General features: G+C 62.6%; 2 protein-coding genes across 5 annotated transcripts in view; both read left to right on the forward strand.

Annotated features, from left to right (window-relative positions):
* The window catches only part of GAK (cyclin G associated kinase), a 49,456-nt gene extending 43,242 nt beyond the window's left edge, over positions 1 to 6,214 (forward strand). For 3 of the 4 annotated variants that reach the window (XM_031439230.2, XM_064489072.1, XM_064489074.1), the window contains 6 exons: positions 434 to 550; positions 1,613 to 1,729; positions 4,582 to 4,806; positions 5,141 to 5,289; positions 5,443 to 5,619; positions 5,697 to 6,214. In XM_031439230.2, the coding sequence (XP_031295090.2) occupies positions 434 to 550; positions 1,613 to 1,729; positions 4,582 to 4,806; positions 5,141 to 5,289; positions 5,443 to 5,619; positions 5,697 to 5,798 (887 nt within the window). In that variant the 3' untranslated portion in view covers positions 5,799 to 6,214. The remainder of the gene's footprint in view (positions 1 to 433; positions 551 to 1,612; positions 1,730 to 4,581; positions 4,807 to 5,140; positions 5,290 to 5,442; positions 5,620 to 5,696) is intronic. The other variant, XM_031439239.2, reaches the window with a different exon arrangement.
* Positions 6,215 to 14,557: 8,343 nt separating this feature from the next.
* CPLX1 (complexin 1) overlaps positions 14,558 to 19,672 on the forward strand; it is a 29,530-nt gene continuing 24,415 nt past the window's right edge. The window contains exons 1-2 of the mRNA XM_031439539.2: positions 14,558 to 14,679; positions 16,047 to 16,152. Coding sequence (XP_031295399.1) covers positions 16,122 to 16,152 — 31 coding nt within the window. The 5' untranslated portion in view covers positions 14,558 to 14,679; positions 16,047 to 16,121. The remainder of the gene's footprint in view (positions 14,680 to 16,046; positions 16,153 to 19,672) is intronic.

A 19,672-nucleotide genomic window follows, 5' to 3' on the forward strand; every position in this document is an offset into this window, starting at 1 on the left:
GGAGGTGGGAAGGCAGGTTCTAGGGGCGCCCATGCGTGGCCGTGAGTGTGTGTGTGTGGCCTGCCACGGTGGGACGGGGCGCTCTGAAGACCCTTTCAGATGAGGAATCTCAGACACTAGTCTCAGCATGGCCCTGGGGCTTCTCCATTTGCTGACCCCTACGTCCACTTGGTCAGTTCAGTGACCATGTGATGCGTCCTCAGCCCGTGAGAAGGGAGGCCCTGAGATGTGTGAGTACAACCTGCCTGGGGCCTCACTGGGCCAGGAACACCTCAGGGACCACCTGCCTGCTGAGCTCAGTGCCTGGCCTCCAGCAGAGGCTCCAGCAGATGGGGCTTGTGGCCAGCCTGTCCCCCCCAGGCACCTAGGAGGCATGTGAAGGCCTCATGGCCACCCCCACCAAGGACACCCATGTAGTGCTGCTACCTTCCAGGGGATCTGCCAGCAGAGCCCAGCAGGACGACGGCCTCTGCCCCCAACCCGGACCTGCTGGGAGGGTGGGACGCCTGGGCCGAGGCTCCGGTCCCCACGCCCGCGCCAGCTGCAGAAGGTACGACTCTGGCGTCATCGCAGCCCTCCCCCAGGAGAGCAGGGAGGGGCGCGGTCGTCCCAGGCCCTCTACGCGGCCCCTGTGCCCATCCCACCTCTCCACGTCTGCCCTGCTTTCTGTACAGCCTCATCTGGTCCTGTTGGCACATTTCCGGCAATGAGCTGCTGTCAGAGGCAGTCGCATTTACAAGGCCTGTGACACGTGTTCCTGCCTGGGTATCATCCGTTAACGGGATGATGACTTCAAGGACGCTATTTTGCCAATTTGATAGGCCGCGGTTCTTTTAGATTTGCTTTTTTTTTTTTTCATTATGAGTGAGATGGTCTGTTGTTTTGTACGTTTTGGGTTACTTTATATTTTTTGAAAACTATTTCTTGTTTCTTAGTCATTTTTTTCCATAGGAAGTTCATCTTTTTCCTATTAATTTGTGAGAGCTCTTTGCACGTGAGTGGCCGTCGCTTATAATGACCTTACAGTTGACTCTTGAACAACGTGGGGTCAGGGGTGCTGACCCCCACACAGTCGAAAATCCACACCCTGCTTTCTCTGCCCCAGAATAAAGGAGTTGGTGACTGGCTCTCCCATGGGCGGGCAGCTGCACGGTCTGGACAGCACCAGAAGCAGAGCCCGAGTCTGTTGATCCCATGTGTTGAGAGCTCTAATCAGACACAAGCTGTCCCCCACATGCAGTTAACGCAAAGGCTGTAAACTAGGCACTGTGGAGGTGCTGTGGTTACTGAAAAAAGCCCGCCTGAGGGTGGGCCCAGCCTTGTTCAGGGCTGGCTGTGCTGTTCCCACAGGTGGTAGTCCAGTGACTGGCTTGGCTGTGTCAGTCTTTTGTACTCAGAATCGTGACCGCACTGCGGGAGACTCCAGGGGGCGCTGCAGACCCAGGACAGCTGGTGTGGGTCGCCAGGTCCTCCCCTTGGCCACCTGGGCTCGGGCTGTCCATGTGGCCATGTCCTGAGTGTGTGCTGCCGCCATGGAGCGAGGCCTTTAGGAGCGAGAGGCAGCACAGAGGCTGCCTCCACTGCAGCGGTCCTGATGCCTTGTCTCCTCCAGGCCCCTTCTTCTCTTCTGGAGCCCAGCCGGCCCCTCCTGGCCCCCCAGCCAGCCTGACCAAGTCTCAGAGCCAGGACCCGTTTGCTGACCTCGGTGACCTCAGTTCCGGCCTCCAAGGTACCCTGTGGGCCATGTCGAGCAGGAGGAGGGTGCTGGGGCTCTCGCAGGGGGTTGGGTCTGTCTACCCTCCCAGGGCGGACCTCCCCCGTTCACTGAGGCCCAGTGCAGTGACCCCAGAAGAGGCCCGTCTGCCTTGTCCCCGAAGCTCGTTACCAAGATGACACCAGGAGTTGTCAAAACCAGTGGGAGGCCTGGCCCTCCGTGGGCATCACCGTGAGCGGGGGCCACCTGGGAGCGGCCTCAGCACAGGAGTGTGGGGCAGCCCTGCCCTGCTCCAGGGGCAGGCAGAACCCCCTCTGGCAGCTTCCCCCTCTGAGAGGACATGTCAGGATGTTAGCTGTTTGGAGACCGTGAGCATCTGAGTGTCCCACGTGCCTGGCTGGTTGGGTGGCGTGTGGAATTCGAGGTGGAATTAGCATCTCTCCAGAACGCTTGTTGTCCAGGAACAGTCCTTTTTATTTAACAGTTTCCTGGTGTTTCAGGTTGTAGTGTCTCCCTGAGGGCATTCCTGGAAGTTTGGGTTTGTCCTTGTCTTCCTGCCTCTGTCTTGGGCTGTCTGAGTGCAGGGTGGGGCCACCCTGAGCCTCCTGGGTGCAGCCTGTGGAGCAAGGGGCTTCTTGGGGTCTGGGGCGCCCGTTCTCAGGATGGAGCCCAGCCCTCAGCTCTGCACTGAGACCCAAGACCTCCATCACACCCGGCGGAGAGTGGGGTCCTGCACGAAGCTGCTGGAACCAAGGGGAGAAACATGCAAACTTGGGTTCTAGGTGGAGCCCTCAGCATTCCTCTGTCAGCAAAGATGGAGCCACCAGACAGTGAGTCAGCGAGGCTGTGGGAGCCAAGAGCCAGCAGGACTGTGGACTCTCACAGGACACTGCCCAACGGCAGCAGGACACATCCTGCACCCACCAGCCACCAAGAAATGTCCCGTCCTGGTCCATGGACAGTCCTCAGCAAGTGTACAGGAGTTGAAGTCATGCACACCACGTCATTCTGCTTGGAGTCAGGCTCAGAGTCAGCAGCAGCAAGATAACTGAAAGCTGTTCAGACTGTTAGGAACTGAACAACACGCTTCTGAGAACATAGGGTTACTTAGAAGCCTCAAGGGAAATAAAGCAGTGCATCACACAGACGGAAAATGAAAACATGGCGCGTCAAAACGGGGGACACGTGGTGTCCAGTGTACATTTGGGGAATGTTGTGCGTTCTCACCTGAAGATGTTTGGAAAGGAAAGGAAATAAACTCAAAGCAAGCAGGAGGGTGGTGATAAAGAGCCCACATCAATGAAGTGGAAAATGTAAACTAGAGAAGGTGGACTAAGCAAAAACTGGTTCTTTGAGAATATCAGTAAAATTGGCAAATGTTTGCTAAGATGCATGAAAGTAGGGAGGTTGGCACAACGTGCCCACAGACCCTGGAGGGCACGAAGGGACTCGGCCGCGCAGCCGCGGCACCGGCCTTGGCGCAGGTGAGGTGGGTGGGTTCTGCAGCAGATGCCCTGCCTGGTGGGCGGGGCGAGTAGGCCTGTAGCCATGAGAAGATGAGCTCTAGCTCGTCGTTAGACGCCTCCCGAAAAGGAAATCTTCAGTCCCGGGTGCTTCCATTGGAGAGTTCCACCAAGTGTTTAAAGGACTCATACCAACCTCACACACCCTTTTCCAGGAAATAGGAGGAGACGTTTTCCGGTTGGTTTCACGAAGCTGGTATTACTCAGAAACCAAAACCAGACAGAGACGGTACAAGAGAAAACTTCAGTGTCCCTCACGAATATAGACACGAAAGTCGAACAGCAAATCGGCCGCAAGGAGCATTCATCAGCATGGACAGAATCACACACCACAGCCAAGTGGGATTTGTTCCAGGAAGTGAGGCACCTTCAGCATTCCAGAACCAGTTAACAGAATCCACACAAGAACTGGCCAGAGTAGGGGCATCGTGTGGTCACATCCGTGTGCAGGACAGGCCGCGGACAGAGTTCAGCACCTAGTTGTCGGTGGACACCCCCCACAGACGAGTGGCGGGAGAGCTTAGGAGCAGTGCCTCCAGTACCCTGCAGCCAGCCTCGCGCTTGGCTTTGGAAGACCGCGAGCTGCCCTTGGTGCCAGCTGGAGAGGGACCAGGGGCACAGGCAGTGCTTCCGTGCACCGGGGGCCGTGGGAAATCCCGAGGGACCTGAAAGCATTTCAGAGCCCAGAGTGAGTTTAGGAGGGTTGCAGGGCGCATGGTCGACGGACACCAGGGAAATTCCTGTTCACCAGCAGCATGTGTGCAGGGAATCCAAGATTTAGAACAGCACCGTTTACAGTCACTGAAAAAGGAGGAAAAAGAAGCACGTAACCTGTGACTCTCGCAGAGCACGCGCAGGACTTGTGTCCTGGAGCCACAGAGCCAAACGTGAGGAGCGGGTCAGGGAAGAAGGACCCTGGCGTGAATGGAGACGGAGGGGCTCGCGGCCCAGAAGACCCCATGTGGGGAAGGCTCTCCTGCCGTGATCTGCGGGGTCCAAACAGTCCCCACCAGACACCCCTGAGGGGGTTCCTGCAGACACAGGCGGGCTCACTGTGGGGCTGAGTCGGGAGTCAGGGACGAGGAGTGGGGAACAGGCTGGTGGGATGGAGTGACGTGGCCAGACTCTGTCAGGACTGTGTGGTGTCTGCAGAGGGACAGACACACAGCAAGTAGGGGGTGGTACCCACCTGGCCCTGGCCGCTACGGACCGGCCAGCCGTGGGGCCACCTCGACGTGCCCACCCTGGCAGCACACCTGGAACACTGGTTTTGCGAGGGCGTGCTCTCCGTGCAGGCTGAGTACTGGGGCTGCCCCCGAAGTTCCCGTGTGACTGTCTCCCCAGGCTTGTCCGCTGCATCTGCTCCTGCAGGCGCCGGTACCAACGCAGCGCCCCCTCCCAAGGCCACCGGCTCCTGGCATGCAAGTCGGCCCCTGGCCCAGGGCACCCCACGGCCCCCGCAGGCCAAGCCAGCCCCCAAAGCCGCTGTCCCGCCGAAGCCCAGCTACAACACCAGCTTCAGTGTGATCGGCAGCCGGGAGGAGAGGGGTGTCCGCCCTCCCAGCTTTGGTGAGTCCTCCCTCTCTCTGCCCGGTGGCTTTCTGAGCTTGCTCTGAGGGGGGTTACGGTGAACCCCATCTTCTCCAGCTCGTGGTCAAGTCCTGAGAAAGGGTGTCTCCTGAGACCCAGCAGAAGCTCCTTCAGGTGGGAGTGAGTCGTTTTGCATGTGGTCTGAGGGTGACCTTCTTGTTGCCCAGACAGCACCGTCCAGGTGGCCAGGCGTGTGCTGCCTGGGGGCCGTCTCGGCCTCTGCCAGCTGTGTGCAGTGCTGGGCAGGGGCCGCCGGGCGGGGTCGGCGTCGGCGCCTCCCAGCACAGCCTCTGAGGCCCCTGCTCTTCTCCAGGTCAGAAGCCGAGGGTGTCGGAGAGCGACTTTGAAGACCTGCTGTCCGACCAGGGCTTCTCCTCCAGGGCCGACAGGAGGGGGCCCAGGACCATCGCCGAGATGAGGCGGCAGGACCAGGCCCGGGACACGGACCCGCTCAAGCTGAAGGTGGGGGCGCTCGGGCCGGGGCCGGGCTAGGGCGGGTGGCCCCAGGGTTGGTGGCACAGGCATGGGGGCGGCGGGTTCGTGTTCAGAGCTCTGCCCCGTGTGGAGCCGCTGGATGACTGGCGGGCGGTGGGGCCGGGCCCGCGTCTCCCGCAGCTCCTGGACTGGACGGAGGGCAAGGAGAGGAACATCCGGGCGCTGCTGTCCACGCTGCACACCGCGCTGTGGGATGGCGAGTGCCGCTGGACGCCCGTGGGCATGGCCGACCTGGTGACCCCCGGGCAGGTGAAGAAGCAGTACCGCCGGGCCGTGCTGGTGGTCCATCCGGACAAGGTGGGCACGGGGCCCGGGCCGAGCCCAGGGCGGGTCCTGGGTTCAGGCCCAGCACCCTCACCCACTCCGTCCCGCAGGCCCGGGGGCAGCCCTACGAGCAGTACGCCAGGATGATCTTCATGGAGCTGAACGAAGCCTGGGCCGAGTTCGAGAGCCAGGGCTCCCGGCCCCTCTTCTAAGTCATGCGCTGCTCGGGGCTGCGCCCGCAGCTCATAGAATCGAAAGCTGCTGGCTGGACCACAAGGGTCGCCCTGTGGCTGTGGCAGTATGGACTGGCGTGGCCGCACCCGACATCATGCCTGCTGCCCTGGGTGGCCCGGAGCCGCCGCCATGCCTGGCGGGAGAAGGAAAGCATTCCAAAAGCTCCGAATTCTTTCTTTTTCTTTTTTGGTTCTAAAGGAAAAGTGTCGAGTCGCACTTCTCCCACGCGTGTCCCGGTCTGTGGTTTATTCTGTTCGGTGGCCGTCACCTGAGGGCGCGTCCGCTGGGTAGACCGCGCTGCTCGGCCGTCTTCTTGAGTCCCTCGTGAATGTTTGCGTCTCCCCTGTAATCAGCCTGGTGACCAGCTGTACATAATTAAACTATTTTCTGATGACCTTCGTCTCTGACGTGCGTGATCGTCTGACTGATCTAGGCTCTGACTGCAAAGATGTGGTGCAGTGACCCCTGCCTGGTGGAGAGGGCTCCCCATCTCCGCTGGCCTGAGCCTCCCCGGGCCCCCAGCTGGCCTCGGCAGTCTCACACAGCAGGGAGGCAGGGAGGCCAGTGCAGGGACAAGCCCTGGCTTTGGGTCTGGAGGCCAGCCTTCCCCTCGCTGGTCTGGGTGTGCCCTGGGGTCACTGCTCGTGGCTGAGGCAGCTGGGCAGATGCTGGCCCACGTGAGACTGGGCCTCCCCTGGATGCCACTGGGTCGTTCCTCCTCAGAGCATGAGGGTGTGAGGGACCTGGTCTGTTGTTCTGGAAGTTCAAAGAGTAAAGCAGCTTTCCTGAGTCATGGCCGTTGGAGAAGCAGCGGCTGCCTTGGCTACGGGGTGAGGTCCCCCTGTTCTGGGGGACGACCTGGCAGGACAGATGGCAGCAGTTACAGACTCGAGGGTTAGTCGGAAGTGACGCTCCCAGCCTCCTGCGGGTCTGTCCACCAAGCCCAAGGGCTCGTCACACTCCAGGCCGCCCAGCACTGTGCTGACCAGGCCCTGGACAGGTGGCCAGGACCTCGACCCTCATCCCGGTGGTGACAGCGGGAAGGGCCGGGCCTCTGAGAACCCTGTGCCGTCTCTCCTTTCCGCAGAACGTCAGCCAGCTGTGTTGCCAGGTGGCTGCCACTCGCCGGTCAGATGTGCATGGTGGTCGCCATCACCTGGATCAGGACCCCCCCCCCCCCCGGGCTGGGCTCGTAGAACTGGCACCAGTGCATGTCCTCAAAAGCTCGCCGGCGGTCTGGGGAGCAGTTAGTGGAACACTGACCCCACCCCACCCCCGCCTCAGTGACCACGTTGGTCTAAGGCTCAGGCGGGGGGTGGGGTCTGTGGGTCCTGAAGTTTCAAAGGCATGGGGGCTCTAGCCTTTTGCCCTGAGGCCCCAGGACCTCGCAACCTCTGACCCTTGGGCCCAGCGCCCCCGTCCCTTGGCTGAGGTGACACTCTCTCCCCGCCGGGGAGTGCTGAATCTGGCTTTCCCCCGGTTGATGCCCCTCTGCAGAGAGCCGACTCCCCGCCAGGTATGTATCTGCTGCTATTTTTATCTTTCAATTCTTTTAAAGAATAATGAACGACCTAAATAGGTCCAAGAGTGCATGTCAAAGTTGCTCTGGATCCCGGCTGAGGGCCAGGCAGCCCTGGGGATGCTGGCGGGGCCCTGCAGGGGCTGCAGGCGCACACGCGTCCCCTGGGTCTCTGGTGTGGCACACCCTCTGCCATCCCCACCGGTTCTGATTTTCTGTCTTGGTGGGACAATGGCCGCCCCGGTGGCTCCATCCCTACAGGCCACACCCCAGCTCCAAGGACCACGCGTGTCCCCTCCAGGGAGCCCCTGGGGGCCCAGGGAACGACCACAGTGGCCACAGACTGGCTGCACAGCTGACCCCAACCCTGTCACATAGGGGGCGCGGTCCTGGGGGCGCTGCTCAGCAGAGGTCCGTCTGGAAACAGGCTCAGATGAGTGACCCGGCACAGGACATGTCTGAGAGGCTGCGCTGGCCTGCAGTTGGTGACTGGTTCTTGGAATACGGCCCCTGGGGCAGAAGGCAGGCTCCCAGGAGGTGAAAGGCTGGGCTCTCTGGACCAAGCGCTCCAGGAGCCGAGGAGAGGGGAGAAGGGGGAGGGGAGGGGCCGCTCCCACCGGGCAGGAGGTTTTTTTGAGGCTCGTCCACACTGAGGTGCCTCGGGACACGTTTGTTTCTGTAGCTACCGTGGATGTATGCCCGTCAAGTCTTCACACACGTCACATGTGCCCTGTGGCCCATGGATGCATCCTGGTCCCTGAGAGCACCATCTCAGGACCAGTAAGTCCCTGTCGGCCCCACAGGCAGATGTGGGGATCAGAGCTGCCCCTTGGGAGACCACTCCTGGGGTTCAGCCCTGCCTTTCCCAGAAGACTTTAGAACATCGCCAGCGGGAGAGGAGGGCCTGGGTCTGCCAGGCTGGGGAGAATCTGGCCGAGGGTAAGCACACAGCTGTGTCCACTTACAGACCTGCTGCAACCAGCAGAGCCCGGGAACGCCCCTCTGGGTCCTCGCTGGGGCCCCTGTGGGGCGGGCAGGAAGAGAGGGACATCAGGAAGCGGGTAGGAGACGGGGGGGGGGGGGCGACAGGCGGAGCGATGAGCCCAGCAGGCCTGTGGCTATGGGGGAGCATGGGGTGGGCCCAGGGAGAGCTGGGCACTTGGGCTGGGTTCCTCCAGGGGTCTCACCAGGGGTGGGGGGTAGGTCTGTAGCTGAGGGGGGCAGATCCTGGACACACGGTGGGGCGCTGGGCAGCTAAGGGCCCTGGCGGAGGGTCCCGCTGCTTACAGAGGGCTTCTGCCCCAGCCCCAGGCCCTAAGTTGGGACTGTCCACTGGCCACCTGGGGTGGGGCGGGGCCTGGGTGAGATCATCTTCCGGACCCAGGCCCCCAGGATAGGAAGAGGGGGCAGGAGAGCTGGAACCCTGGTGCCCGGGGGAGGGGAGGAGCTGGCTCCGGACCCTCTGGGAAGAGAGAGGAAACAAAGGCTCGGAGGCACACTTCGGGTGTGCCCGCTGCAGAGGCTTCCGGCTCCCACCGCGGAGTCGCTGAACTGCCCTCTTCAGCCTGACGTCCCCTGGCGTGCGAAGGCCTGGCTGCAGTGGCCTCCGTGTTCCCTGGGCAGGCCTCGGGCTCCCACTGCCCCAGAGAGGATCACGACCCAGGACAGGCTCTGAGACTGTCTTCCTTCCCCAAGGGAGCAGAGCGACATCTCTGGAGAAAATTGCTCCTTCTCATGCCTCCTGGGCCTGAAACACTCCAGCAGTACCCACATAGGCCTGCCTGCCCTCTGGGTGTCACTGGATGGGAGAGGAGGGGTCGGGGGCCTCCTGGGTGGCGACTGTCGGTGTCCCTTGGGCTTTTCCCCTTGGCCTGAGTTTGAGGGGGGTGGTTCTTGAGCTTGAAGGCCACCCTCCAAGGGCCAGCTCTGCTGTCAGCCGACTCAGTCCCGCTGGACCAGTCACTGGCTGAGGGGGTCCAGGCCTGACTCACATGGACGGCACACACCCCGGGCCCAGGGCTCCCCACTGCACCCGCTTTGGAGCCTCAAGGGAGATGGGGCACAGGAGGCTCTGGGCGCTGCGTCCACCTGAAGCTGCCTGACTGCACAGCCCAGAACTCTTGGCCGGAGCAGGAGCCCTCGGGGGCCCAAGCCCCTCCTTGGGTCCTGTGTCTGCACAGGTGGCCATCCTCCATCCGGGGCCTGAGCCTGGCCTCTGACCGAGTGTCCTGTTAGAGGCCCCTGAGGCAGGTCCGGGTGGCCCTGGGAGGGTGATCAAGGCCTCTGGAGTGGGGTGGGGGTGAGGCAGAGCTGATGGGTGGGGGGCATTCACGGAGCAGGGGCACCTGGTCTGCAGCTCAGGGAGCTCCCCCCATGGGGGTCACACAACTTAGAGGGACAGCCCCAGGGCGTTCTCGGAGAGCTGACCTAGGGCTGGGGCATGGGCAGCTGGTGGCCTGGGCACCCACCGGGCAGAGGCCTTCAGAAGCACAGCCTCCCTCAAAGTGAGAGTGTCCCTCCCCTGTGGACCCCCACGCCACCTTTTCGTGACCGAGCACTGCCCCTGCGCTCACTCAGGCTGTGTGCAGCCCCCTGCACCCCACAGCTGCCACCGCCCCAGCAGATCCAGAGAGGAGCAGAATTCCATTCTCAGGTGTGTGAGCTCTGCTATTTTTACCCTGGGGCACGGGAGGGTGGGGGTGGATCCAGGCAGCAGCCGGGGAGGAGGTGGGGCATGGGAACCACAGTCCCCCACAGAGAGCCTCAAGGTCACCCAGACCCCTCCTCCAGCCCCCTTCTCTGGGTACCTGAAGTCACACCTTCTCCTCCACCAGCTCTGCTTGGACCTCTGTGCTGTGGGCAGTGACAAGAACTGGGACGAGGAGGGCTGGTCTGTGGCCCAGTGGGGCGGGTGCAACAGGAGGCTGGGAGTGGACAGAGGGCAGGGGTGACCATGGGCTGGGGTAGGCAGGGGGTGGGAGAGGCAGGACTGTGGGTCCCGCCAGGTGGGGGTGAGGGCCCTGTGGGGAGAGCTGCAGGAATTCTGGAGTCTGGGGTCTGAGGCAGAACAGGGGCAGACTGAGGGGAACAGGGACCATCGCTGTGCTCTGAGCCCAGATCTTGGGCCAGCTCCTCAGGAAGGGGGTCCTCAGGGTTCCCGGGTGTTGACTGAGGGGTCCCCTTGTTTCTGGACCTTGAGGAGAAGCTCTGGGGGTGGGCAGGGCTGTGGTGGAAATGGACAGTGGGAAGTCTGTGCTTCATACATGACCCTGACTGGGCACCGTGTGTTCCAGCACCCCGGACGGGGCAGACGTCTGAGGAAATAGCAGGCCACCCCACCGTCAGAGGCCCGCGAGGACGAGCTCCCAGGCGCTGACCCTAGCCAGCAGGGCCCTACAGGCAGGACTTTCCTCGCCCACGTGGCCGGGGAAGGCCCTGGTGTCCGGGTGCACAGGGGTGACAATCTGCCCGCTCCTATGGCCGGCGGTGACCGCTTTCCATCTCTCTCTGCTCCTGCTTTTCACGTGCTGTCACCTGTCAAGTAACAAAGAAGTCCAGCTAGAATACGGCAGTGTGGGCAGTGCTGGTGCAGGAGCCAAATAACCCACGTGTTAATGACCACGTTTGTGCTCTCCGTTTCTGGGTGAGCGCAGGGCAGCAGGCCCATTTCAGCCCTTCCTGCGGGGCCAGCGGCCCCCTCGCCAGGCCCCGTGCTGGGACTGAAGAACAAGCTCAGGTGACCCTGAAGGCACTTTTGGGGCCAGAGTGGGAGGCTGCCTTGGGGCACAGGAGTGGCTGGGCCTCCACTGGACAGAGGGGACCACAGGCCCCAAGCGCCTCTGGCGGGAGTGGAGGCCCCAGGCAGGGTTTTCCAGAGAGGCTGGGTTGGGGGTGGCGCTGGAGCAAGGCAGCTGACTCCCCTCCCTGCCATCTAGAGTGACCCCTTGGGGGCTACAGAGGGGACTCGGTGGCAGGGATCTCAGCCCAGTGCCATGTGGTCTTGTTCTTCAGCACAACCCAGCTTTGGGTCAGGGCTTCCTAGCCTTAAGGAGCCAGTCTCAGGAGGGTGTGTATTTGAGAAACGTGCAGAGCCCTGGCCTGGGGCTCCAGCCTTGTCCTGCCCGCTGGCCGGGGCTGTGACCAAACACACACGCCCCAAAGCTGACCTCTCGGTGGCAAACCCTCCTGGTCTCTCCAGCACCCTGCCCCCTCCTGCTGCCTTGCCCAGCCTCCCTCCCAGCTGCCCCCCTCCCTGCCCTCCCGCCACACCCTGCCGCTACACTCCTCATTGCCTGCCTGCACCCACCTGGATCTGCAGCCCCGTGACGCTGACCGGGCTGCCCTGGCTCAACCTTTCCCTCTCAGTTCCTGCCTCTCTGGACGGCTGCAGGCTTGGGGACTGGTCACCAGAACCCAGGTCCTCTTCTGGGGACTCACAAGGCCAGAGTCCCTACCTGAGGTGTGGCCCCAAGGTGGGGTGGAGGCCATAAACTGAGTGGCCTCCCCGTGGGACAGACCTGGCGGGAGGAGGGAGACAGTTCCAGGCCGTTCCCTTCGTGTCCTCACTCCCTGCCAAGAGCTGGCACTGTCCGCCCCAGCCCTCCTCAGGCTCCACAGCTTCCTGACCTTCCTCTCCCAGAGCCATGGTCACCCTGACCTGGGGTTGGCATAAACCTGGTCTATTTCCCCCAGTAGGGTCTGAGTCCTGGTTGGACCCCCCACCCCCACCCCTAGCCCAGGGCCTGGACAGATGTGAGAGCTGAGGTGGGGTGGCTATGTGTGTGAGGAATCTACGACAGGTAACAACAGAGAGAGACACAGAGGGACAGAGACAGAGAGACAGAGACAGAGACCAAGAGATAAAGAGACAGAAAGGGAAACATAGAGACAGAGATGTTTATATATAGAGGAGAGAGACAGGTGATGACCCTACAGGGAGGGAGGGAGGAGAAAGACAGAGCGCTGGAGGGTCAGCAGAGGGCCTCTGTCCTCTGTCCCCAACCTGGGCCCGTGACTCAGGGTGTGTGGAGATCCGCCAGGCCTGGGTCATGGGACCGGTGAGGTCATGGACCCCTCTATCCTGGTGATATGCAAGCTGCACCCTGCCCAGCCTGGCTGCCGCAAGGTCAACGGGGTGTCTCCGTGGCTTGTAAGGGCAGCTGGGGTCATTGGTTGTGGGGCCTGCTCTGGACTCAGCTGGGGTCACCTCTGGGGGCCTCTGCGGGGTTGCCGTCAGGACTCAGCTGTGGTCCTCCAGGTCCACCTGCTGGCAGGGGCTGAGGGTGGAGGCTTCAGCAGGAAGAAGTGGCTTCTCTCTCCTGGCCCCACCCCTCTCCCCTCTGGCATCCACACACAGGTTCTGAGGACACCAGGAGGGCCAGGCTGAGCAAACACTCAAGACTCTCAGACACCTGGAAACAGGTGACCACTCCCTCCGCAGAGCACCTGTCCCCACACCTGCAGAAGGCCTGGGGCTTCACCCCACCTCACATCAAGGGTGGGGGTAGAAGGGAAATGTGCCCTGGGGGTCAGCCAGGGTGCTGGTGCACAGGGCTTCCTGCAGCCTAGGTGGGAGTCCTATGTTCTGTCCCCAGACCCACCCTTATGAGCGGCCCCACCCCACCCACCTTGCACCTCCTGGCCCAGGTCCAGGTGACAGGAGCCGTCAGGAGGAAGAACGGACAAGACTGAGGCCAGGTCCCATGGCCCTGGGGTCCGGGGAGGCTGCAGCTCTGAATGTCCTGATGTGGGCCTCCCCCAGGGCCACCAGCGCTGCAGAGCGGAAGGTGCCCCTATCACCCCTAGAAAGCAGTGCTGGCCTCTTCCATCCCTTCCCCTCTGCTCGTTCCTGCCCGCCGAGGACCACTTGGCAGGCCACTGTGGGGCCCAGGTGGGCCTAGAGATGGTCAATGAGGGATAGGAGCTGGGAGCCAAGGTGCCCAGCGGATTGGGGGAAACAGGCACGTTTCCAGAGTTCAGGCTGCGTGTCCTGGTTGGGCAACGTGGGGAATGGTCTCCAGGGGTCTCTAGGATCTGCCCCCTTCCACTTTCAGGCCCAGCGAGTCCTGATGACTCAGCTGGGAGAAGACTGTGAAAGTTTATGCAGTGAACACCAGGGGTGTCCACCCACCCACCAGGATAGTGGAGACCCTGACCCCTGCCCCGCTGCGGGCCCCCTCCCCCAAGCCCTGCCCACAGCACTGGTGTGCAGTGACTTCAGGGCCCGGTCTTCCCACCTCGGGTGGGGCGGCAGGACAGGAGTCTGAGCTGCCGACCTTGCAGCGACCCGGCTCTCCTCGCTGCGCGGCATCCACCCGCAGAGGAAATCCCGGGGGCCTGGGGAGGGGGCGGCCGCGGCGGGGGCGGGGCTGCAGGGACACCGGGCGAAACGGCCGGTCCGCAGTAACCTTCGCGCGTCCCTGCCCGGCGTGAGGCCGTTGGTCGAGAGGTAGGGGTCGCGCCACCTCTGTCCCACTGAAATGAAACGGCGTGGCCCTTTCTCTGCAAACCTATTCGCAGAAAAATAGGTCCTGGCCGGTCTGCGGGCAGCTCTCCGCCAAGGGTCAGATGGATTTTCAGGAGTATGGGGGCTCCCTTCTCCCGCCCAGAGGTGCGGGAGGCCCGAGAGCAGCGGGGGTCGGGGACCCGGACAGCGCTCAGGGGCACTTGGCCTGGTCGGGACTGCAGTCATAGCCCCTGCTGGGGACCCTCTTCCCGCGCGCTCCCGGGCAGCGTGGAAGGCGGAGGGGAGCTGGGACACCCAACCCCCGCCCCCTCCCCGCGGCCGGAATAGAAAGGACTTCTCCCACTGGGGTTGCGCACGTTATCTGTCCCGCACGCTGGGTGCCCCGCACGGGTGGAAGCGGACGGGAGTGCAGGACCTGGTCTGGGGGGAGGGGGAGGGGGAGGCCCCACCCCCCGCCAGGGTCCACACAGAGGAGACCGGCTGGTGGTGGTTGGGGGCAGTCAGCCCATCTGGGATTCCGAACTGACGGGTGGGCCAGGGTCGTGCGCGCCGACTCGGAGAGCTCGCGCCCCAGGATTCCACCCTTTATCGAATTCGGCCGGGAGGCAGGGTTTTGGAGGGGAGAGTGGGGCACGACTCCGCCTCTCCCGCCCCCGCCCCCCGCCGGCGCCCGCCCCGCCGCCGCGGCCCCGCCCTCCTCGTCATGCTCGGACGCGGGCGGGGGGCGGGGAGTGTCTACATGTGACGCGCCCTCCTCGCGGTGCCCTTCAGCTGCCGCCGCAGTTCCCGGGGCGCCACATGGACCCGGCCGGCCCGAGCGCGCTCTGCCGCTGACCGCCCGCCCGTCCGACGCCCGCGCCCCGGCCCCAGGAAGGTAACCAGGGCCCCTGTCGCAGCCCCCTCCCTGACCCCAGCTGCCCCCTCCCGGGCCCCAGCTGCCGCCTCCCTGGCTCTGCGGGCTCTGCGGCCCCTTCCCGGCCAGGGCTTGGCGCGCGCTCCGCCCCGGTGCCCCATCCTGGGCCCCTGGCTGGCGCTGTCCACTGGCGCGGTGCTGAAACGGCCCCACAGTCCTGGCTGACGCCCTCGCTCTTTCTTACTCCTTTTCCGAGTCTCATGTCTCTCGCGTCTCCCTTTCTCCTCCCTCGTCCTCTGTCTCTCTCTCTCTCTCCTGGCGCGCTCCCGCCTGAGGGCCCCTTGGCAGAGCCGGGCAACTCGCCTGCCCATGAAGCCAAGGGGTGGGGCGGCAGCAGGAACCCCTAGCCGCGCAGGGCGGCGATGAGAGCACTGGGGGAGCTCCAACAGCGCCCCGACCGCTCTGCTGCTGGGCTCTGCGGCTGCCTCCCTGTTAGGAGCCAGGGGAGAAGTTTGGAAGAGAATCTGCTTTGCGGCAAAGGCGTCCCTGTGCCCCAGCGCTTTGTCAGAAGATGGGGGAGTCCCGCCCCCACTCCCAGGTCTCCCTAGTCCACACACACGCAGATTTCCTTATTTCCTTCATTTGAAGAGGAAAAACACATAAAACAGTGGCTCTCCAGCGACCTGGGTTTCCCTGCCAAGAGAGCCCTCACCAGAGGTAGTGGAGGAGGGGAACACTGCAGCTGCTGATTTTACAAGAAGCACCTCCCCACCAGATTTCCAGCTGGTCTGGACCCTAGAGAGCCCCACCCTTGCAGATGCAGGTGGAGCGGTGGTATGCCCCCCCCCCATTTCATTGGTTCCCTGAAGGCTGGGCCCCTGCAGCTTCTCCCTCCACCCGTCTCTGCAGCAGTGCTGGCCTCCCCCCTGGAGGGAACCTGGTTTCCCGAGACTCCTCCATCAGAAGCCAAAGGGAGCACCCAATCGGGTCCCACCCGCACTAACCCTTCCCATCCTTTAGATGGGTCCCCGCCTCTGTGGCCCAGGGCTCCACCAAGGAGACAGCAGAGCCAGTCACCTCCACATGCCCCTGGGCTTGCCCCCACTTCATGCAGTCTGGCTCTTCTGAGCTGCACACCCCTTTCCCTGCAGTAGCAGCTGGAAGCCAGCTTCAGAAACCCCAGGGGCTAGCTGAGAACTTTTTGCAGGACCCTCCCAAACCCTCCCAGGTACCTGTCCCAGTGTTGGTGTCTGGACTCCAGGTGTGAGGGGGAACCACGAATGAGGCTCTCTCCGACACCAGACCCACGGCCAGGGGAAGCTGGGTGGGGACAAGGAAGAAGCCTTCCCCAGCGTAGTCGGGTGACCTGTGACCACGTCTTCCCCCAGGCAGAGGACTCCTGGCCACACTCACATGTGAGCTACGACTCGCTGAGGACCAGCTGAGGACTCAAAGCCATCGCCATGGAGTTCGTGATGAAACAGGCCCTGGGAGGTAGGGGGCGTACGCTGCACACCCAGGGGCACTTGAACACAGGGGGTCATGTGTAGCACGTGGTCACCTCAGACCTCACCACACAAGCCCTGCAAAGCACACCTCAGGCTCCTTCTGGAAAGTCAGGGGACAAAGTCAGCACCTCCTGTATCACCTTGGCCAGCTTGGGGTTGTGGGATGCATGCTGGTGTGCTGCGGTCCAGCGAAGCCCAGCAGAGCACCTCCTCTCAGCCTTGCAGGACACCCCAGGGTGGGTTTGGGAGGCACCAGGGGCCTATCTAACTGGCCAGATCTGGTAGCACCCATGGGCGTCTTGCTTCTGGTAAGCAGAGCTGCTGGAGGCCGCAGGGTGGCCACGGCAGCTGGAGTGGGAGTGAGGAGCTGGGCTGGACCTCGGCATCCACCAAGGACTTCGCAGTGTTGCTGGAGAGGGGGTGGCAGCGTGCACAGGGAGCCCGGGCTGGCTGAACACAGGGACAGGAGAGAGACACTGGGTAGCTCGTGTGAGCTCAGCCCCAGCATGGAGGCAGGGCAGCTCTGATTTGTGCTTTGAGGGAGGAGACCACCCCCCTCCAACCCTGCTGACTGCTTTTGAAGGGAATCCTGAGCCTACCTGGCTCAAGGCCATGATCATGGCCAGAGACCCTGGACCAGGAGGTGGGTGGGGCAGTGGGCTGAGGTCCTTATGGCACAGACACATCCTGGCAAATCAGTCTGCTCAGCCCAGGCCCATGGGGCCCACCCTGCACACCTCAGCTGCCGGGTGCAGTGCAAGCTCCCGGGGCTCCTGGTGGTGGGCGCCTGTGACTGGGGCCTGACTCTGCCATTGGAGATGGCTCCCTTGTGTGACAGCACCTCCCTTGGACCACACGTGGCCTCCAAGGGCCACACCCTGACCTGATGCCATTCGCAGACTGAGTCAGGTGACGCCCAGCGAGGCCACCTCTTGGCAGGAGTGACTGGGTGCCTTTCACCAGAGGTGGGGAGTGGTGGGGTCTGTTGTGCTAGAAACGGGGGCAAGACAGAGGGGCCTGTGCCACCGTGCCCAGGACGGGCATCGCCCATGTGGGCTGGTCTCCTGCAGAGTGACTGCATTTCCATTTAACACAAATTAAATGGAAAGATGTTTGGGCCTGGCCCGGGGCCATGTTTCCTGAGATTCTGTGGTCAAGGATAGGCTGCAGGTTGAGTCTAATTATAATGATTACGTCACCAGGACGTGATTCAGGGACAAGCAGCATCCTGGCTCTGGGAGGGATCCAGATTCCACCCAGCCAGTCCCAGGCTGCACAGATAATTAATTAGGTGGCTAATTCAGGCCCCGAGGTGGGCTTGTAAGAAAACTGAAATATCTGATTTGGCTGTCTACGTGGCTGAAATTAGCTGGGTAATTGCCAGCCTGGATTCCCTTTGTTCCGTGTCAACCCAAAGTTTCTCCTGTGGCGGCGATGGGGCAGGCTTCACCAGAGACGTGGGTGCCAAGAGGAGGCATCTGGAGGCCCCCCGAGCACCCTCTGGGCAGCAGCCACTCCTGAGGGCCCCAGGCCCAGCGTTGCCTGCCCCCGTTCACGTGCCAGTGCGGCTGGGCCAGCGTGTGTGACCTCCGGGTGAGACCTTACTTCCTGTTCCCGTATTTTTGCGCCCTGCGGTGAGTGTCTTCTTGGTCTCTCAGGATGAGTGTGGGTGAGAGGGAGACAGGCAGAGACCAAGAGAAGATTCTGAGAGAGACAGACCAGAGCCCCAGACCCAGGCCTGGCAAACTCTGGAAGCCATCTAGAAATAGGTTAACCCAGAGAAGATGCAGTGGGTAAACAGCCCAAGAGAAAGATGACCAAAAATGCCTCAGACACTGGAGACAGAGAGGGATGTGGGGAAACTGGGCAGGAGGGAGAGGGGAGGGATGGGGGGCCAGGCTGTCTAGAAGTCAGGCAGAGAAGGCGACTGGGGAGACAGAGGCTCTGAGCAGAATGGCCGGAGAAAGATATCATGGAAAAGACAGGGTGGCTGGGATGGAGACCAGGGAACCCAAGGAAACAGGTCAAGAAGTCTAAGTGTAGGATACATGGACAGAGGGGGACAGACAGAGAGACACACACTAAGAAACAGACTCATCCCCCCACACCCTCACGGGCGCAGATGCGCACACTCAGAGAAGGACTCACAGCAGAAGCCAGGGAAGTGCAGGCCCTTGTGGTGCTGGGGACGAGACTCCATGTGGCCTCGTTAAGTTGTGGCATCTGAGGCTGTCGTCCCCAGCTCGCTGGCTGCAGTGGCACATCCTCTCCCGAGAACACACTTCCCAGAGCCTTGTCGTCTCTCCTGACCCTGCATCTCAGCAAGGCCTTTGTTGGGGCAGAGGCTTTGAGGTGACTACGTGGAGGGGACAGCAGCTGCAGGACTCAGGAGTCCCACAGACAGACAGACAGACAGACAGATGGGGTGCGCACAGCTCCCTACACGCAAGGGTGTGTCTGCTCAGCCTTGTCCACTCCGGACTCTTGGGAGGAGCTCAGTCTGGAACCTGCTGGGCCTCAGACAGGTGCCTGCCGCCCCGCCCAGGGCCCTCAAGCTCTGAGCGTTTCTCAGGAAGGGCTGACCAGGCTTCTCCGCGGCCCACAGGCCTCTCCCGCCCTCAGTCATCTGGTATCTGCCCTGCTGCACACACCACTTATCCGCCTGCTCTGGGTACCCACCCCAAGGCCAGCCTGGGCCCCGAGAGGCGGCAGCCTGTGGCACTGTGGGACGGGTAGGGTATCACCTGGAGTTCAGGGAGGGCCAGCTCACACTCTGATGGCCCTGACGTCCCAGGCGAGCCTGGGCCTTTCCCACAGTCCTCTGTAGACGCTCGCCTGCCCTGGCTCTGCAGCCCAGCCCCCTGGGGGACCCCGTGCCCGGGAGGGCAGGCTGGGACCATGGACACAGGAGCTGGCACATTACCTGTCCTGCCCTGCCACATCCCAGCAAGGCCAGTGGCACCAAACCATGACTTCACTCAGACTCCTGGTGCTGAGATGTCTCTCTGAGGGCAGGCGGGCAGCCATGGACCACGAGGAAGGGACAGCGCTCCAGGGCCCCTCCCCTTGAGATGGAAGGCTGCCCAGATACTCCAGCCTCTGGGTCCCTGGAGTGGATGCTGACTGGCTCTGCACAGCAGCCATCTCTCTCCTGTGACATGGCCGGAGGGGGACCAGGTGGGGCCCACGGGAGCCCCCACCCTTGGGACCTGAGTTCTCCGAGGGCTGATAGGGGCACCCCCAGGACACAGCTCTGCTGGGGTCCTCCCAGAGACCAGGGAGCTGTGGGCACGCAGGGTGGGCCAGAGAGGTTGCTTCTGGGCCAGGCCGTCAAGGAAAGTGGCCGGCTGTTGGCAGACTTGCTCTCACAAGAGAATGTCCTGGAGGCCTTTACAGGTCTTGGCCCCCTGGAGAACCATCAAGACACCCCAGATTTGAATTAGCCAACACTCAGTCCCCGAGAGAGTTTGGTGTGGTGGCCTGGGAACTTGTCTGCGGCAACGCGG

The sequence above is a fragment of the Camelus dromedarius genome, chromosome 1 (genome assembly GCF_036321535.1).
Source record: "Camelus dromedarius isolate mCamDro1 chromosome 1, mCamDro1.pat, whole genome shotgun sequence".
NCBI lineage: Eukaryota > Metazoa > Chordata > Mammalia > Artiodactyla > Camelidae > Camelus > Camelus dromedarius.